The 18,436-nt window shown below is 41.7% G+C and overlaps 1 protein-coding gene across 6 annotated transcripts in view; it reads right to left on the reverse strand.

Annotated features, from left to right (window-relative positions):
- YIPF1 (Yip1 domain family member 1) overlaps positions 1 to 18,436 on the reverse strand; it is a 293,231-nt gene that overhangs the window by 223,420 nt on the left and 51,375 nt on the right. For all 6 annotated transcript variants that reach the window (XM_044085462.1, XM_044085465.1, XM_044085463.1 and 3 more), the window contains exons 4-5: positions 13,088 to 13,168; positions 3,108 to 3,195 (exon numbers count right to left, since the gene is read on the reverse strand). In XM_044085462.1, coding sequence (XP_043941397.1) covers positions 3,108 to 3,195; positions 13,088 to 13,168 — 169 coding nt within the window. The remainder of the gene's footprint in view (positions 1 to 3,107; positions 3,196 to 13,087; positions 13,169 to 18,436) is intronic.

The raw sequence follows: 18,436 nt of genomic DNA on the forward strand, positions 1-18,436 counted from the left end.
AAGGTGCATGGTACAAATGTGATGTACAAGCTCCTAATCATTAGAAACGAAGTGTCCCAGAAGAACCAGAGGAAAGCAATAACATGTACATCCAGGAGAGGAGGAAGAGGAAGAAGAAAAAGAAATGCATGGCAGTGCAGTGGTAGCATTGTCGCCTCACAGCAAGAGGGTCTCAGGTTCGATTCTCAGCTGGAGTGTCTTCTGTGTGGAGTCTGCATGTCCTCCCTGCGCTCCGGTTTCCTCCCACATTCAAAGACATGCATCTGGAGTGTTTCTCCCCGGGCCTCCGCTGAATATTGGCATTGTTCCATGTCGGACTTTCCTGGTTAATAAATAACAAATAAACAAATGTAAGAAAGATACGATATCTAGGAGGAAGGTGATAGAATGTAAGAAGGGGTAGGAGGGAGGGGCTGAATAATTACAGTGAGAAGTAGGACATCTATTGTTATGGTAAACTCTCTTACACAACTTGACTATGTCCTTCCTTATCACTGCTGCAGTATTCTTCACTCTTGAAAGAGTACAAGGAGGAAGCCATAGAAGAACCCTAAAAAAAAAAAAAAAAAAAAACATGAGGGATAGCCCTGGCAAAAACCAGCCCTGCCCTAGAAATAGCATCCAACTTGTAATGTTTGGAGAAGGTGTGAACAGAAGACCAAGTAGTAGTTTTCAAAATGGATCTAGTATCCAGACCCTTGGAAAAAGCACATTAAGTGGCCAATGTCCTGATAAAATGAGCACAAACAGAAAAACAAAGCTGCTTACCATGAAAAGAACAGCAAAAAGAAATGGCCTTAGAAATGCAGGAGGAGGCAGTTTGATTAGATACCAACAAACCCAATTTCCAAGTATGAAAGAAAACAAAAAAACCCACTCAGATTTCCTGATATGTTTGTCTTGGAGCACAAACAAAAAAGTAAGCTGCTTACCATGAAAAAACTAGCAAAAAGAAATGGCCTTAGAAATCCAGGAGGAGATAGTTTGCTTAGACACCAACAGACCCAATTTCCAAGTATGAAAGAAAACAAAAAGCCAATCAGATTTCCTGGTATGTTCGTCTTGTCTAAGTAATATCAGAGCTGTCTATGTAAACTGAAGGTGTGAAGAACCCTCTCAATGGGATTCTGTGAAGAAAGAGGAAAAAAGAAAGAAGATGAATAGACTGAAGGACAAATCATTAACCACCTTGAGCAAAAAAAAAAAAAGGATTGGTATGAAGAAACGCTGTCCTTATGAAAAAACAGAAAGATGCAACTGCCGTAAGTGCTTGAAATTCAGAGATCCTCTTGGCAGAAGAAACACCACTAACAATATGGTCTTCCAAATACAATGTTGTGGGAAGTGGAAACTGCAGGTTCAAAAAGGGACAAAGACACCATTTCAAATCCAGTGTTCTCCATTATTGCCTAATTTTGCTGACCACATACCCCTCAACTGTCCCTCACTTGCACAACCTTTCTGATTTTCTGTTAATTTACTGAGGTTTACAGTCAGTCAGTGATGTCAAGCATTAGAGTTTAATGTTCATAGTTACTGTTCGGAAAATGCATGTTGATGCAAAATCTGTCGTTCTATTAATTTAACTTCAAAAGTGTACTGGAGTGTAAAAAATGTCCTTTGTTTTAGGACTTTGTTCCCTGTTAGTTTTGACCATGCTCAGAATTCTTGACTAAAGAGGTTTAGAGGTATGGCAGCTCATACAACCTAAACTTGTAGCTTGTTGTTGGAAGAACTGTATGCGTCTGTGTCTATGTGGTGGACCTACCTCTGTTGACTGTCAACATTACCTCTGCAATACTATAAATAGGGAAAACAGCTTGCAAACTAAGAATAAAAAGCAGGTTGTAGTTTGGTTGTGCAAATGACACTGCTTTTTTTTAAATATATTTGCGCCTTCAGTTGCTTTAAAACTTTAGATATTTACCTACTTATATATACCCATATCTATAAAATCTGTCTATGGATGTACTACTAATAATCGATCCATGGAATTTTCAGGCTGCTTAATGCTGACTCATGTCAACAAAAACACAATGACATGCTACAGTAAATGCTCCAAGGATAATATACAGAAGGTGTATAACAAAACTAAAGTTTTTTTTGCAGGGGTGTGGGGGGCTGCATCACCACAACCGCTGCAAATTATGTATGCTGACTCCAAGGTCACACAATACCTGTGACAAAGGCTTCTGATTTCCTGGGTCTGTCAATCTTGCACAGATATCAATCATAATTGGTCGACAGTAAATAGGTTGACCACTGTAAATTTGACATGTCTGGATACCCACATGTATGCCTGTGTGTGTGCGTACATATATATATATATATATATATATATATATATATATATATATATATATATATATACACACACACACACACACACACACACACACACACACACACACACACACACACACACACACACACACGATATATATTTTACACGCACAAACTATATGGAGAACTTGTATACCAGAAATGCAGTACAGGCACTCCCAGCCATTTCTTTGTCATAACTCCTACAAAGAATTATTATCATACTTTTTCTACAGAAGGTATAAAATGTACCAAAACAAAACTGTAGGACTCTTTTTAGTAACAAATACTCCCTCAGTCATTCAGCTGTTGTAGAACCATGGCACACTTATGGAGGGTTGTGCCAAGGTAGTTTACACGACATAAATGGTGCCTAATGTTCAATAATGTAAAACTAATATGGAGTGCACAGTACCCTGAGTGGACAGAAAAAAGACAAATACTGCAAAACTGCAATTAAGCAATCATGAAGTGTCACAGACTTTATTTAACCCAAAGCACTGGGAAGAGATTGGTCCACTTCGGTAAAGTATTTAATGGCAAAATCATGGGCTGTTGCAATTCATGCTACTTAAAGTACCTGCAAAAAATTCTGCCAATTTCTACATGAAAATCTTACTCATCTTTACTTATTAATTTAAATAATTTATAAACCTAATTGGGTTCTCTTTCTACAAAGAAACCTGCAGCCAGTAAAAATCTTACAATCTGACATAATCAGAACAGAAATGGAAGCATTGCATATATACATTTACATAAAGCTCTCCAAAGTATACCACACTTACCATACAGATCAGGATTACTGCGAATGTACAGCCTCACAAAATTACGGCCAGGTATAGGCAAAATTGATCCTTTAATTCTATCTAGAACCTAGAACAAACGATAAAATATGTTATGAATACATTTTATGGAACTATCCCAGGATTAGTCTAAGCTAATTCCTGCACAGTCTAGATTTGTTTTTATTCCTGTTCTATATGTCTTGAAAACTTACATTTTGTCAAAGTATTGCTACATCCCAGGTACAACTGTATCTCACCAAAACGGTTATTTGCAGCATGCACTCCAGACTTCTTACCATGGTTTACAAAGTCAGTACTACCTCAGAAAGAGTGTTCTAGGTGGTTTACAATTAGATTTGCAAACTGCAGTTGACAGTCTGATAATGTTGACTTGCAGTTTTCGAAGAGGCAGTTTTGCAAACCCAAATACATCAACTACACTACATCACCTGGGTAGTGTAGTTTGAGTTCAAAAGTTTGAGTGATCGCAGTTCAATGAGGAACAGGGAATTAACCCAGGGAGGTACGTCTCGGGTCATTCACGCCAACAAGGACTATGATAAGAGTCAGAACAGTACCTGTTGAGAGACTTGAGTGCATGGGTGATATGGTGGATTCTGGCACCAGACAAACAACTAACTGTGACTTTCTCCTTACCCAGCCTGATGAGGGACACATCTGTGCATCTCACAATGGAATCTCCTATGACTGGGACTTGGGCACTCAAGTTGATAGCAAACAAACTTTTTACCACCATATTGCCTCCATTGTATGGAAAACTTTCTACATGGCCCACCTCATTGGTAAGGGTATCTCATCCAGGGACAAGGTGGTCATAACATCCCTGTATTCTTCCCTTATAAGATCCATTGTTTAGTACAATCCCCTTTCGGCATGTACCTCACAAAGCACATGCTGCAGCTGGAGAGACCACAATTAACCAAGAGAATCCATGGCCTCAAACATCTACCCTACACAGATAGGCTAAAGGCCCTGTCCCTCTAGTCAGTCTCCTACAGACTCCTCAAAGGTGACCTCTGTCTGGCATACAAAGCAATCTCAGACCCTTCCTTGATGGCACTGCTGCATATGCGCAAGTCAAGCTTCACTTGAGTAACCCGCACTCGTGACCTCAACCTGGTCTGACATCAACAGGACTTGGTGTGACAGATGCGTGTCCCAGAGACTCCCCTTTTGTGGAATAGACTTCCTCTCCATGTCAAGCAGAGTACCTCATTAACCCTTTTTAAGCACAACCTGGATAACTGGATGGGGAACAGAAAATACACCCTTGGGATTCCACCTATGCCCTTGCTGGACAGTGGCATTAGGTCCTGACTTCTTGGAACAAGGGCTAAATTCTTGGTTAGGCTTGTAAGGGCCTCAGGGCCAATAGCCTAGTAACTTCCTATGATCCTACAATACCCCCTTTGGTATGTACCTAACCAGGCATTCCCAACAACTGGAAAGTCCACAGAGGTTTCTCACTAAAAGAATACAGGTCGTAGCTAAAACGTCCATGCAGACCACCTCAAGGCCCTATCCCTGTATTCTGTTTCCTACAGGCGTTTGAGGGGAGATCTATTGCTGGCATACAGGACATTGTCAGAGCCTACTCTGATGGACCTCCTGCATATCCACAAAACAAACAGAACCAGAATTACCCATAACCCATTCTAAAGACTTAAACCTTGCCTGTGATATAAATAGGTCCTGCTGGAGAGATAGGTATATGTCCCAGAGACATGTCTATGGAATAGGCTCCCCATCCATGTGAAGCAGAGTTCCTCCCTAACCCAATTCAAGTGCAACTTAAACAATTGGATGGGAAACCAGAAATTCATCCCTGGTTTGGCACCTATGTCTCTAATGGACACAGGTAACCTGTAAATGGTTCATCTCCCAAACTCCTGCTTACACTTACCAAGGGTTTCAGAACTTGTCAGAGATTTGGTATGCATGGCTAGGCTTAAAAAGGCCCTTGTGGTCTTTAGCCTAGTAAACACCTATGAACCTATGAAGCCATAAAATGACACATGGCAAATTCCCCCAAAATATATACATGCACCACAATGACTAATATCACATTCTCCTCATCATCAGACAACCTAAAGACTGCAATAAAACATAACTGGAAGGAGTTGGCAGTTTGTCATTACATATTGTGTACTGCTGCACACAAGAGACTGCTTTCTGCATGTATGTGCCTAATTGCCTATGAATGCATGGATGGGAGAGCATGAATGGAAATGGCATATGTATAGTTAATGACAGTACTTTCAGTGCTGTGTAACAAACTCAACTGGTGCATTAACAAATTTTTTGTTTGCAAATTATTTTCTTGTGTTTTGGAAACAATTATTCTTGATCTAAGTTAAATGGTTTGTGGCATGAGAGTTCGGATCGTATGCCACACCACACTGATGCCTGTCCATACAAGTAAAAGCGATAAGCCTGACCCAGAGTAGCATCCTGCCCTCACCAAGAATGATACCTCAGTATAAAGAAAAAATTATCAATTTCAACAATTGGCTAAGCTTCTGGTGTCATTCAAAGGGGATCCAGTGTCTGTCAGCCTGGGATGACATGCTCGACAAGCTGCATTGCTTCGCAAGAGACGGCTTGCACCTGTCACCCCTTGGCTTTCAAATACTGGCCAAGGCTATTGGTGCCCCCATAGTGCCTTTTTTAGGCAAGGCTCAAAATTCAAACCCACCTCCATAAACAGCACAAGTAAAAAACTGAGGGTTATGCTACTCAACGCCAGGAGTTTGAATCTCAAAATGCATGCGCTCGAAGCACTCCTAAGTATGGAGAACGTCAACATCTGTGCAGTAACTGAAACCTTGTTCAAGGCTCCAGAGAGTACTCCAGCACTACTGGGCTACAACTCAAACCACACATTTCAGCCACAGAACACGGACCAAAACACAAAAGGAGGGGGTGCATCCATATTCATCAAGGATACCCACACCTCCAGGTTAGTGGTGCAGCATGATACCTCTGAGATCATCCATGTGCAACTAACATCTGGCAAATCTGCAATGCAAATTGTGGCCTGCTACAGATCACCCTCCATGACCCAGGACCACCACTCCGCCTTTCTGGAGACACTAGAAAACATGAAGGTCCTACCGAACACCCTGATCTTGGGAGATTTCAATTACCCTACCATTAACTGGGAAAACTACTTGAGTACAAACTCCCAGGCTCAGCGCTTCCTGGAATTTATCAACTCAAATGCCCTGGATCAGCTGGTAAACTCCCCTACCAGAGGCCACAACATATTGGACTTGGTCATCACCAACATGGGCGACAGGTGCTCCGTACCGGAGGTCAACCCGTCACTGGTTAGATCACACCATAAACTAATCACTCTGAGTGTCTACACCCCCCCCCCCAACCAAGGAAATCACAGTGAAAAACTTTTCTAAAGCAAACTTCACCTTACTTAAGTCAGAGGTGGTAAGTTTCACAGCACCCATGCTAAAGGATAACACTGCCCAATATGCAGAATCCTTTACAATTGCACTCTATGAGCACCTACAAGGATGCATGGATCATGCCATCCCTAGCAAAACCAAGACTCCCTCCCCTAAGAGAAGGAAACCAGTCTGGTGGACCCCTGCCATAAACAGGTTATACAACAAAAGGAAGAAACTAGTTCAGAAAAAAAAGCAAATCCCAAGAAGGAAAGACATCCCTGATCAGTATCAGTAAGAAACTAAGGTCCCTCATAAAATCATCCAAGGCTAACTTCGAAAGAAAAATAGCCAAGGACTCGAAAGATAACCACAAAGCCTTCTTTAGCTATGTCAAAAATCTAAGTGGCAACTCGCAGATATGCTCAAAATAGCACAAAATATACTGAACCTACTGATATTGCCAACATACTGGCAGATAGATTCAGTGCAAACTTCAACTCCCTCTCACCTTCAAAAGGGCCCACAACGATACCGGAAAAGTGTAGTGTCCCGGAAATCACAGAAGCACAGGTGAAAACAGCCCTTTCAAAAGCCAAAAACACAGCATCAATGGGGCCAGATGGTGTCCCAGGCTGCGTCTTGCACGAACTACAGAATGAACTAACCCCCCCACCTAAACACGCTGTTCAACCTCAGCCTCTCCACAGGCTACATGCCCACAGAATGGCACACATCAATGGTTATTCTGCTCCACAAAGGAGGAGCCACAACTGACCTTAGTAACTATTGCCCCATAAGCCAGACTAGCCTGGTCTGCAAGGCTATGGAACGCATCATCATGGAACTCATTAACAAAGAAATTGGGAACCTCCAAACACTTGACCCGACCCAGTTCGGCTTTGTTAAGGGCAGGTCATGCCTACTAAACCTGGTTGACTTCTTCGAGACAGTTACCAAGGCCATAGATGAGGGAAAGGTGGTTCACACAGCCTACCTTGATGTCGCCAAGGCGTTCGACACCATTCCTCACTCGGGTATTATAGAAAAACTCACCAGCCTGAACATAAACCCCTACGTCATAAGATGGGTTTCCAACTGGCTTACAGACAGAACTCACATGGTAAGAATAGCGGGCACCAGGTCCGACTCCAAGCCAGGCACAAGTGGTGCCCCGCAAGGCTCAGTTCTGGGACCCCTACTGTTCAGCATATATTTCTCAGAAGTACAGGCAAACACAGGAGGACTATGGCTAACCAAGTTCGCCAAGGACTGCAAACTGGGAGCCATAATTGACTCTCCGGCTGACACTCACATCCTCCAAAAAGGCCTTACTGAGACAGACACCTGGTGTCAAAGTCATGGCCTCAAGCTAAATGCCAAAAAATGCATAGTCATCCCGACTGGGAAAAACAAAACACCCATGAATTACCACATAGGCGGCAGCCCACTTAATACAGAAGAGGTAATAAGAGATTTGGGGACCCAGGTAGATAGTAATTTCTCCTTTGACAATCATATTGCCAAAGTAGTTAGGAAATCCTTCTATGTGGCCCATCTAATTACCAAGGGGTTCGCATCTAGAAATAAAGAGGTTATAGTGCCCCTCTACTCGTCACTCATCATACCCATCATAGAGTACAATGCCCCATTTGGGATGTACCTCACAAGACACTTCCAACAGCTTGAAAGACCACAAAAGCACCTCGCCAAGAGGATTACTGGCCTCAAACATATGTCCTATGCAGCCCAACTGAAAAAACTCCGGCTGTACTCAGTGGCATATCGCTTACTCAGAGGTGATCTCTGCCTGACTTACAAAGCCATGTCCAACTCAGAATTGATGGACATGCTCCACCTACAGAAATCCAAGGTCACTGCGAGCCACGCGCTCTAGTGAGCTAAACCTCGCCCCAACAAAAAATAGAACATGCTGGAAGGACAGATTCCTGTCAGAGACTCCCCATGCTTTGGAACAAAATTCCTAACTACATTAGGCAGAGCCCCTCACTAACACTCTTCAAGAGAAGCCTTGACGAGTGGATGGGTAACAGAAAGTACACCACTGGGATCACTTCATTGGCTCTGCTTGACAGAGGCTCAGTTAATTAATCAATGGGGCAGTGAAAGCCGACACACTCTGGCTAGGCTTATAAATACCCTCGGGCAGACAGCCTAATACCTACCTATGAACCTATAAGCAAAAGCCAAAAAAAAAACACAGGCCTGGTTGGGTATGCAATAACATTAGCCTTGCACCTCTCACTATTGCTACTACATCAAAAGACGTGTACTTTGTGTGGCAAAGTAATGAAAATCAGAATGGGCCAAACTTAGAAAGGCTAATGTGAGATGTAATCCTTGTGTAGACCTTGAGGTAACTATTTCCAGTTTTGAAACAGCCGTATGACTCTGTTGCACTACGAAGAGGTGCAGGTCAGTGGTGGACTTTTGGGGAAGTGGCCTGGGCTAATTAGGCAAACATTTGCCTCTCAGAAATGCCTGTAGTAAGACATTTACACAGCCAAACAATTCAGAGAATCCCTTGGCTGTGTAAGTTACCTTGGCTAACCGTGTTAATGAGCCAAAAGCTTACATTCACCTGATCATCTTAAAGGTAAGTGCAGGAGAGTTTAGTGGACAAGTAGTGTTGGTGGTGTGTGCATATGTGTGTATGTGGGGGGGGGGGGTATTTGCGTGTATGTGTGTATGAAGAGGTATGAGTGGTATAAGGTACAGGTGTGTGTGTGTGTGTGTGTGTGTGTGTGTGTGTGTGTGTGTGTGTGTGTGTGTACACGAGTGTTTCTTTGCTTTTGAGGTCACAGTAGGGATGTTAGTTAGGAAATATTTAGGGTAGGCGTATGTGTGCGAATATGATCGGGTGTGTGGAGGGGGCAATGGGCATTTTTGAGCAGATGTCATACCTCTACACTCCCTAAAACTAATGAGTAAATCCTGCAACATTGTTGGGGTGCACTAGACCCCTGGGCTAAATCTTTACATCATCCCTTAAGTCACTTAAAAAGTAACACAGCAAAGTTTTACAGAATAAAAGAGGTGGGGTGGGGTAGGGAAACACTAAACACCAGCAATATTTTAGATAGCATACCCTAAAGTTACTTAACAGGACTCAAACCCTTTACCCTCATCACTCACACAAGCAACAGTGTTGGTCTACTGTGCCACCACTAGACACCAGGAGTACTTGTAAAATATTAACAAAGTCTTTGTAAAAAAATTTTTTTAACTAAAAGGCCTGATTTTACAGACAGCCCCTGCTGTTGCCTCATATACATGTCCTGGCACTTGCAACTCAGATTGTTGCAGTTATTGAATAATACCAGGCATTAGAATTTCAGGCTCACTCCACTCCCCTACCCCCCATTCCCACTCACCCATGCATCAATTAAATTTATTCTCACCATAACTCCTCCCTCCACTCCATCACCCAACAACCATCTCCCCCACCCATTCAATCATCCAATAACAGTTAATACCCCTCTCTCTCCCTCATCCAATAATCTAACCAGTCAACCCTTTGACAGTACATATAATAGTCTAGTACTGTCATATTACCATACCTCCCTCATTTTTTATCCATAATATTTACTATTATGTCTAAACTATCATTAAAAAATGAACAAATCAAAAAACTTCACCTTATCAAATACGCTCTCCACCCATACACCTATCTCGTTGCTTTGTTCCCTTACCCTTTTACTATGCTAGTAATATGCCTCTTATCTCAACCAACATCCTTAAACATAGCTTCTGTACTCCAGAAAGTCACATCTACAACTGCTATACAACTCCCAGCCCTCTCCAGCTACTCGGGTATCTCCCCTAGCCTCTATGCACTTGACTTACTTCTACATGGCAAACTAAAACTACTTCCCTTCCATAAAAGCATATACAACCATACAGCTATCTCCAGTCACTTAAAAATAAACCTCCCACCTATAAACTATCTGTACAAGCAAACCAACATATTCTTATATTGAGATATCCACCCAAACCGTGGACACAACCCCTTGAATGCCAACCTCCCTAGTTCACATCATAACAATTAATCTCCAAAGTATCAGAAACAAAATACCAGAATTTCATGCCGGGATATCCTTGAATAAACCAGCAGACATATTAGCTGCAGCTGCAACTGGGATAAAACCCTACATAAAAGATTTAAAATTCCTCCCCCCAGGTACACCTGTCTATGGGCTGACAGACCCTGTAAAAAAGGAAGTGGTGCTGCTATAGTCTTTCCTAATACCCTCACTATTACCCTATATTCCAGTCCTATTCCTCAGTTCTGTACAGCCTAGATACTCATATCACTACTCAAACTGAACAACTCTAAGTATCTCTGCATTATAGCTATATATACCCCCTTCTTGAAGATACAAGTGCCTGGATATCAAACAATATAAATAATGAGACAATTATACTAGGCAATAACATAAATTGGCTAGATTTCTTAAGTCACACGCCACCATCTAATATCAACCTCTTCAACTTTATACAGCTAATAACAGATACAACTAGACCCAATAGAAATAAAGACAGTATCAATTCTTGACTGGATACTAGTCTCTGACCCACATAAAATAGCAGCAGGCACACTTCCATGCAGCATTAGTGACCACCTACCAGCCATTATACTACACAAAACCAACTCAATGCCATCCCAACTCCAATACAAACAAACTAGAAATCTCAGCAACTTTAATCCTATTAACTCTTAATGAAAGCCTGAGAAACATCATTTGGAATATACTAAAGGTCCTGCCCCTTGATGAGGCTGAGTTCTTTAATTCCACATTCCTGAACACTAAGAAAACTAGCTCCAGTAAGACAAAAAAAAAAAGAGTTAAAACCAAATCACAACAAATGGCTCTCCAGAGCCACCAAGCAAATTATGACTGCCAGGGACAAAATATGGAAAAAAACAGCAAGTACAAGCATCCCACTGATCTCATACAATTTAGACACCTTTGTAATCAAGCTAAGTGCTTAATTATAGATGACAGAAAACAGCATTATTTAAGATACAAACAAAAGATGTGCTGATTTTTTTAAATGAGAAGTATTTCAAATTTTCTAGACAGGGTCTCTCAATTCTGCAGCTTGTTTCATATATACACACACTGAAACTTACAATCCAGATACATCATTATTCAACTGTGATCAAGTGATTGTAGGTCAGCTGTTTTCACAAGCAGACTACCCCCACTCTGGACAGAAATGACTGTGTACATATTCAATGTTTAGCCTAAATCAAGTGAAAAAGATTCTATTTTGTATCAAATTTATTTCACCTAACACACACACACACACACACACACACACACACACACACACACACACACACACACACACACACACACACACACACACACACACACACACACACACACACACAAAGCAAACCCAGACAATTAAAGATTCATGATTGTGTAACTGTGATCAAGTGTCAGATGGAACAATTGCTTTCATGGACACACTACATCTTCAATCCACCTTTTCATTGTGTATACCTCAGAAATATCACTGTGATGGAAGTGAATACCTGCCCACAATAAAGCTTCAATCTGGAAGGTCATGTTTTATTAAAACAAACCAAAGACAAGGAATAAAAAGGCAATAACATCAAACAGTGGCTGTATCACATGTCACATGAAATACTTCAATAAATATGCTTAAAGAACCCAAAGAGATTGCAAAGAACATGATGACGAAATATATTAATAAGCAGGATGAAGGCATTGTTCCGAATATAAAATATACAACAGACACAGGACATACAAAATGTAGACAGGAGAAATGATGTGAAAAAATGAGACAATGCTCAGAATAACTTCCTTAGAGACAGTGCAGTTCAAACAAACAAGTGTTTAAAATGGGAGGGTGAAGTAATGAGCACAAAAATGGGAAAGGCAAGAAAGTTGTTAAGGTTCCAAGGAGAAAAACAATTTAGGAGAAATGTATCTGCTGATAATAGTACCTGGATTAAAATGCTTGTCCAACGCCAACAGTGTTTCTCTGTTGACATATCTGCGGAAATAAACTACAGTGATAGTTTTCAATTCTGACAAAAGATTTCAGCACTTGGAGGAAACAAGCACACAGAAATCTGCTTCAGCCCACAAATCTTACTGCAGTATGCTTGCTGTCACCACAAAGTTAAAAGGATGGCAAAATACTCCAGATTACTATCATCCTGCCCAACTGAGGAAACATGAAGATGTCCACATCACTACACTCTGTTTTTTATCAATCAGCAAAGATCTTTCACAGCAGAGCTAAGCAGTTGATAAAAGTTTGCAAAAATAAACCAGAAAAATGGTTCCTTTCCACTGGAAACAGAAAATGCATATATACTATGTAGGTTATGCGTCTTGTTAATCAAACATTTTTCTTCTTAGAAACAAACACCATATATCTGACAATAAGAATTGCTTTGCTTCAAAATAATTTATCGCATAACAGAATGTAATGGATAAAACCTTCTACTAGTAAAAAACAATAGGTTTGACACAGTTTAACATAAAAAGAACAAACCTGACGAGTATCAACATCAAAAAATGTTTGATAATACTCAAAGGTCCAGAAAGGGGCACTTTTCTTTTGTCCAGCAAGCAACTGCAGAAACAAAAAAAAGAGAAATATGTTATGTCCAATTTTTTTTATACTGGCCTGTTAGTTTTAGCTACTGACTAAAATGTAGAGTTACATATGTTTCTGCTTCATATGAATATCTCAGTAGTGAAAGATAACTACCAATTCATTCTATATCATCTAACACTACATTATGCTAGTAGTTTAAAATCAGTTGAAAAAAAAATATCCACATATTTAACTCACATAAGTCAGGCTCATTTGTTTCAGGAAAAAAAAATGTTTCTGTACCCTACCTTCAAAGTATCTGTTGTGTTACATGGGGACAAAGTTGGAGAGATTTATTATTTCAATTGTTCTTTATCGTCCACCTCACTCAGCTGTTAACTTCTCACATATTTTACTAATACATAAATACAACTTTTACATCCACAAAAGTTTGAGGAAGAAAGTACAGTTGCTTAAGTAAACTTACTAGAACAGATGTTTGAATGGTCACTGCTGCACTAGCCTTAGCTATACAGGTAACAACTGTAAAGTAAACAAGCTTCAAAGCTTCAGGACACCTTCCACACACACAAGCACTCAAGCAGCTTGAGATCAGCAGAATTAAGAGTGGCTTTCATGCCAACTGACAGAGGGAGGTTAGAGCCCCAGAAAGGTAAATGCTAGGAAACAAAGAAGTTATGTACTCACCATAACGATCCATTCGAGTTGTTGTTCTTTATTTGTCTTCAACCTGTGGGTTCCTGGATCCATCTCAGATCCGACTCGGCCGTATAGCCAGCATATGATCCGAGCGCAAAGCTCCTCCTCTAACCCATAATGCCCCCGTCTCCTTCCTCCCTTCAGATCGAATTTGCTGCCCAATCTAACATTCTCACCCGAACCAACACAACCTTGTCCCTACCAAAATCCATGAAGAAGGAGAAGACTAAGAGGCACCCTGACAGTGACCACCTCCTGTACTCATAGAACAGCCAGTTTACACAAGGCAGGGAGAAGGAGGGAAGGACGACTGAAGACAAATGAGAAACAACAACTCAGATGGAATGTTATGGTGAGTACATAACTTCTTTATCTGAAGTTGTTGTCTTCATTTTATCTTCAACCTGTGGGACAGAGTCCCCAGCTACTAAACGCCTGGGAGGCCCTCATGGAAGGATATTCCGGAGCATGGCAGAGTCAAAGGATGTTCTGTTCCTGGATATGATGTCCGACTTATAATTTGAGATGAAGGTATGAGATAAGGACCAAGTAGCCGCAGAACAAATATCGTCTAACAAAATTCTGGACCAAAAGGCAGCTGAAGTAGCCATAGATCTGGTGTGGTCTATATCACATAGTTGAAGTTGCGTAACTTCGAACACCTAATGGTCGAACCATTATGTTTGAAGTTACATAACTTCAACTACCTAATTAAAAAAAAAAAAAAAAAAAAAAATAACAGACAACAAAATAAACTGATGTAAGTGGGGGGCCCACCACCCGCTACTTAAATATACCAACTCCAAGATCACACCACATTGAAGTGAATGGAAACCTCCGCCTATGGAGATTTCCATTCACACGCTCAAACTTTTTACAAATTCAACATATGTTTTCGACCATATGTGGTTCGAACTTGTAAATGTTAGATGACGTGATAGGAACCCGATCTGGTGGAATGTGCCTTCACATGGCCTGGCAGGGAAATCCCTCTGGCAGAATACGCCCGAATGATACACTGGGAAATCCAACAGACAATAGTGACCTTACTGGTTTCCCTAACAAGCGTTTAGAGTCGGAAATGAAATGTTGGTCGGATTTACGAAAGGTTTTAGTCCTGTGCAGGTAGAAATGTAATTGTCTGTGCACATCCAATAAATGCAATTTGTATTCTCCCTTATTTTGAAAATTTGGAAAAAAGATCGGGAGATTGATCACCTGATTAATGTTGGCCTCTGAAGCTACTTTAGGGAGAAAGGATGGATTAGTACACAAGGACACCCTGTCCTTATGAAAAACCATATAAGGGGCTTTGACTGACAATGCCTGAAGTTCCAAAACTCTTCAAGAATGCAGTCTTTCAGGATAGAAATTTTAGATCCAGCTTGCCTGCAGGTTCAAAGGCCTGTAGCATTCACGTAAGATCCCACCCTGGCATACAGTCCTTCACCATGGGTCAAAGAAGAAAGGTATCTTTGAGGAAGGCCTTGCAAAGTTTTGAAGATGCTAAGGAAACTGTATTATCCCCCACATGAAAATTAGAAACTGCAGCAAGTTGAACTTCGAACGTGGAAAAATTGGCACCTTGCTGAAAGATTCCAGTTAAAATTTCCAGCACTGCAGAAACTGGGGCAGTGAAAGGATCTAAGTCATGTTATGAAGCCCAGATCGAAAAAAGTCTCCATTTATTGGAGTACACCTTTCTGGTGGAAGACTTATGAGCCACCACCAGGATTCTTTTGACAGGAGAAGATAAGCCGGGAGTCCTGACTATCAGGGGAAAGTACAGTTGTGTACACTTACCATAAATGTAGATATTTGAGTGTATTCATTGTTGCAGTCATAACAAATGTGTTATCGGCCCCGGTAGCCCTCGATCGGCCCGAATACCAAAGGTAAGGGGATATGACGTCGGCTGCCATTGGTTGTATAGGACGTCAGTATCCTCGATAAAAAAAGGAGGCAGCAGACGTCACTTCCTCAGTCTTTCTTGCCACAAATGTCAGGAGCCCCCAAGTAAACAATGTTTAGATGAAATATAAAGCATCCTTGGTAAACCAAATAAAGCCTGCACCTTAGGAAAGGAGAGCAGGAGAAAACCAAAACCGGGAAGGAGGGAGGGAAACCAGGACTGCAACAGTGAATACACTAACATCTACATTTATGGTAAGTGTACACAACTGTACTATGTTCATCGTGTTTTACTGCAGTCCTAACAAATGGGTTGATTACCAAAGCCCAAAGAAGAGGGAGGAGGTAACAAAGCAATCGTGGATTGGAGAGAATGCCCTGCAGAACTGCAGTGGCAAACCCCACCCTGGATCTAGAAAACAAAGGCAATTTTATAATGCTTTGTAAAAAAATGTGCACAGAAGACCATGTGGCAGCCTCTAAAATGTCTTCAGTAGGGACACCCATTAAAAAAGTTGCAGAAGTGGAGGCTGCTCTTGTGGAGTGGGTCCTCACTCCTTAAGGAGGAACCTTGCCATGAAAGGAATAACAAAAAGTAATATAGTGTGCAATCCATTTAGAAATGGTTTGCTTAGAAATAGCTTTGCCCTGAGTTCCAGGAGCAAAGCTGACCAACAGCTGAGCTGATTTCCAAAGATCCTTAGTCCTGTCCAAGTAGAATCTGAGCTGTCTGTGTACATCAAGAGAATGCAGGATCCTGTCCTCTCTATTTTGAGGATTAGGAAAGAATGTAGGAAGGTGTACAGACTGATTAAGAGTCAGGCTAGAAACCACCTTCGGCATAAGAGAGGGATTGGTCCTCAGGGAGAAACGATCTGCATGGAAGATGAGAAAAAGGCACCACAGCCAAAGACTGCAGTTCTGAAACTCTCCTTGCTGAAGAAATAGCCAAAAGGAATGCAGTTTTCCAAGAGAAATACTTTACGTTTGCAGTGGCATCTGGCTCAAAAGGAGGAAGAGTGAGCTTCACCAACACAAAATTCAGGTCCCAGGCCGGAGTAGGTGCCCTTCTGAGAGGTTTTAAGTTGCTAGCAGCTCTGAGAAACATTTTCATCAGGGATGAGAGAAAATGGGCTGTTCAAAAGAACAGTAAGCAGAAATAGCTGAAGCATGAATCTTGATAGAAGAAAAGGAAAGTCCACTTTGAAGCAATTCAGCCAAGTATTCCAGGATCAGAGGAAGAGTAGGCTGAGAAGAAGATTCCCCTTTTGCCTGCATCCAATGAGAGAATCTTTCCCATTTGCCAGCATAGGACTTTCTAGTGCTAGGCCTCCTGGTCTCACGAAGTACGTCAACCACCTGCTGGGAAAGGGAAGAAGTAGTAGATTGATTCATACAATGAGCCAAGCTGCCAAATGGGGAGTCTGAAGATGAGGATGCAGAATTTCCCCCCTTTCTGAACCAAAAGATCTGGTTTCAGAGGAAGATGCCACAGAGGAAATTGGGAGAGACTGTGAAGCAGAGGATACCAATGCTGCCTGTGCCAGTCTGGAGCTATGAGAATGGTCCTTGGTCTTTAGTCCCTGATCTTCAACAACACTCTGGGAAGAAGAGGAAGAGGAGGGAAGGCATAAATTGAAAGAAGTGACCAAGGGAAAGACAGAGCATCCACTTTCCAGGCTTTGCTGTGATGCTGTCTGGTGCAAAAAAGTGGCAGAAGGTGGTTGTCCGGGGAGGAGAAAAGATCCACCTGCGGAGTGCCCAAATGCTGAATGATGCTGTAAAAGACTGTTCTGTTCAGCTACCACTCGTGAGGATCCACGGTTTGTCTGCTCAACTGGTCTGCCAAAACAAGGAGTCTCCCTGGAAGAAACTGAGCTATAAGATGTAGGCCCAATGATGCTGCTGTGGACCATAGAATCATGCTCTGTCTGCACAGGGGGTAAGAATGAGACCCTCCCTGTTTGTTGATGTACCACAATGACTGTGGTGTTGTCTGTTCTGTCCAGCAGAGTTCCAGGTGAAAGAAGATGCTTGAAAGCCAGTAAGGCCTGTTAAACTACAATTAATTCCTTTAGGTTTATGTGCAAGTGCATTGCTTGGCGTTCCAATGTCCCTGTATGCATCTGCCATCCAAGTGAGCTCCCCATGCATAGTCCGATGAGTCTGTGGTCAGAACTTGAATTGCAGTAGGTAGACAGACAGGCATGCCCTTGTTTTGCAAACAGGCTGTCGCCCACCATAGAAACTATCTCTGCAGACAAGGAAACAGAGGAATAATCACATCCAGATCCTGTGTATGTTGACACCAAAGGTTCTTGAGGTAACATTGCAATTTCCTCATATGCAGCTTTGCATATGGAATCATGAGAATACAAGAGGCCATGAATCCCAGAGCTTGCAGGTATTTCCTTGCAGGAACTGGGACAGGCTTGCCAACTCCTTGAAGTAAGCTGAAAGAGTTGTCTGCTTCTCCTGGGTGAGACATATCATCTGGGCGGCTGTATTCAGACTCACTCCCAGGAATGCTATCTCCTTTGATGGTACCATTTTTTACTTTTGCTCGTTGAGAGTGTAACCCAGGGAAAAGAGAAGAATCTTCACAAATTCCAAATCCTTTAACAGCTGTTCAAGACTTTGCTTGAATCAGACAGTCATCCAAGTAAGGGTAAA

Source organism: Protopterus annectens, chromosome 10.part0, assembly GCF_019279795.1.
Source record: "Protopterus annectens isolate FY-2018-M chromosome 10.part0, PAN1.0, whole genome shotgun sequence".
Classification (NCBI taxonomy): domain Eukaryota; kingdom Metazoa; phylum Chordata; order Ceratodontiformes; family Protopteridae; genus Protopterus; species Protopterus annectens.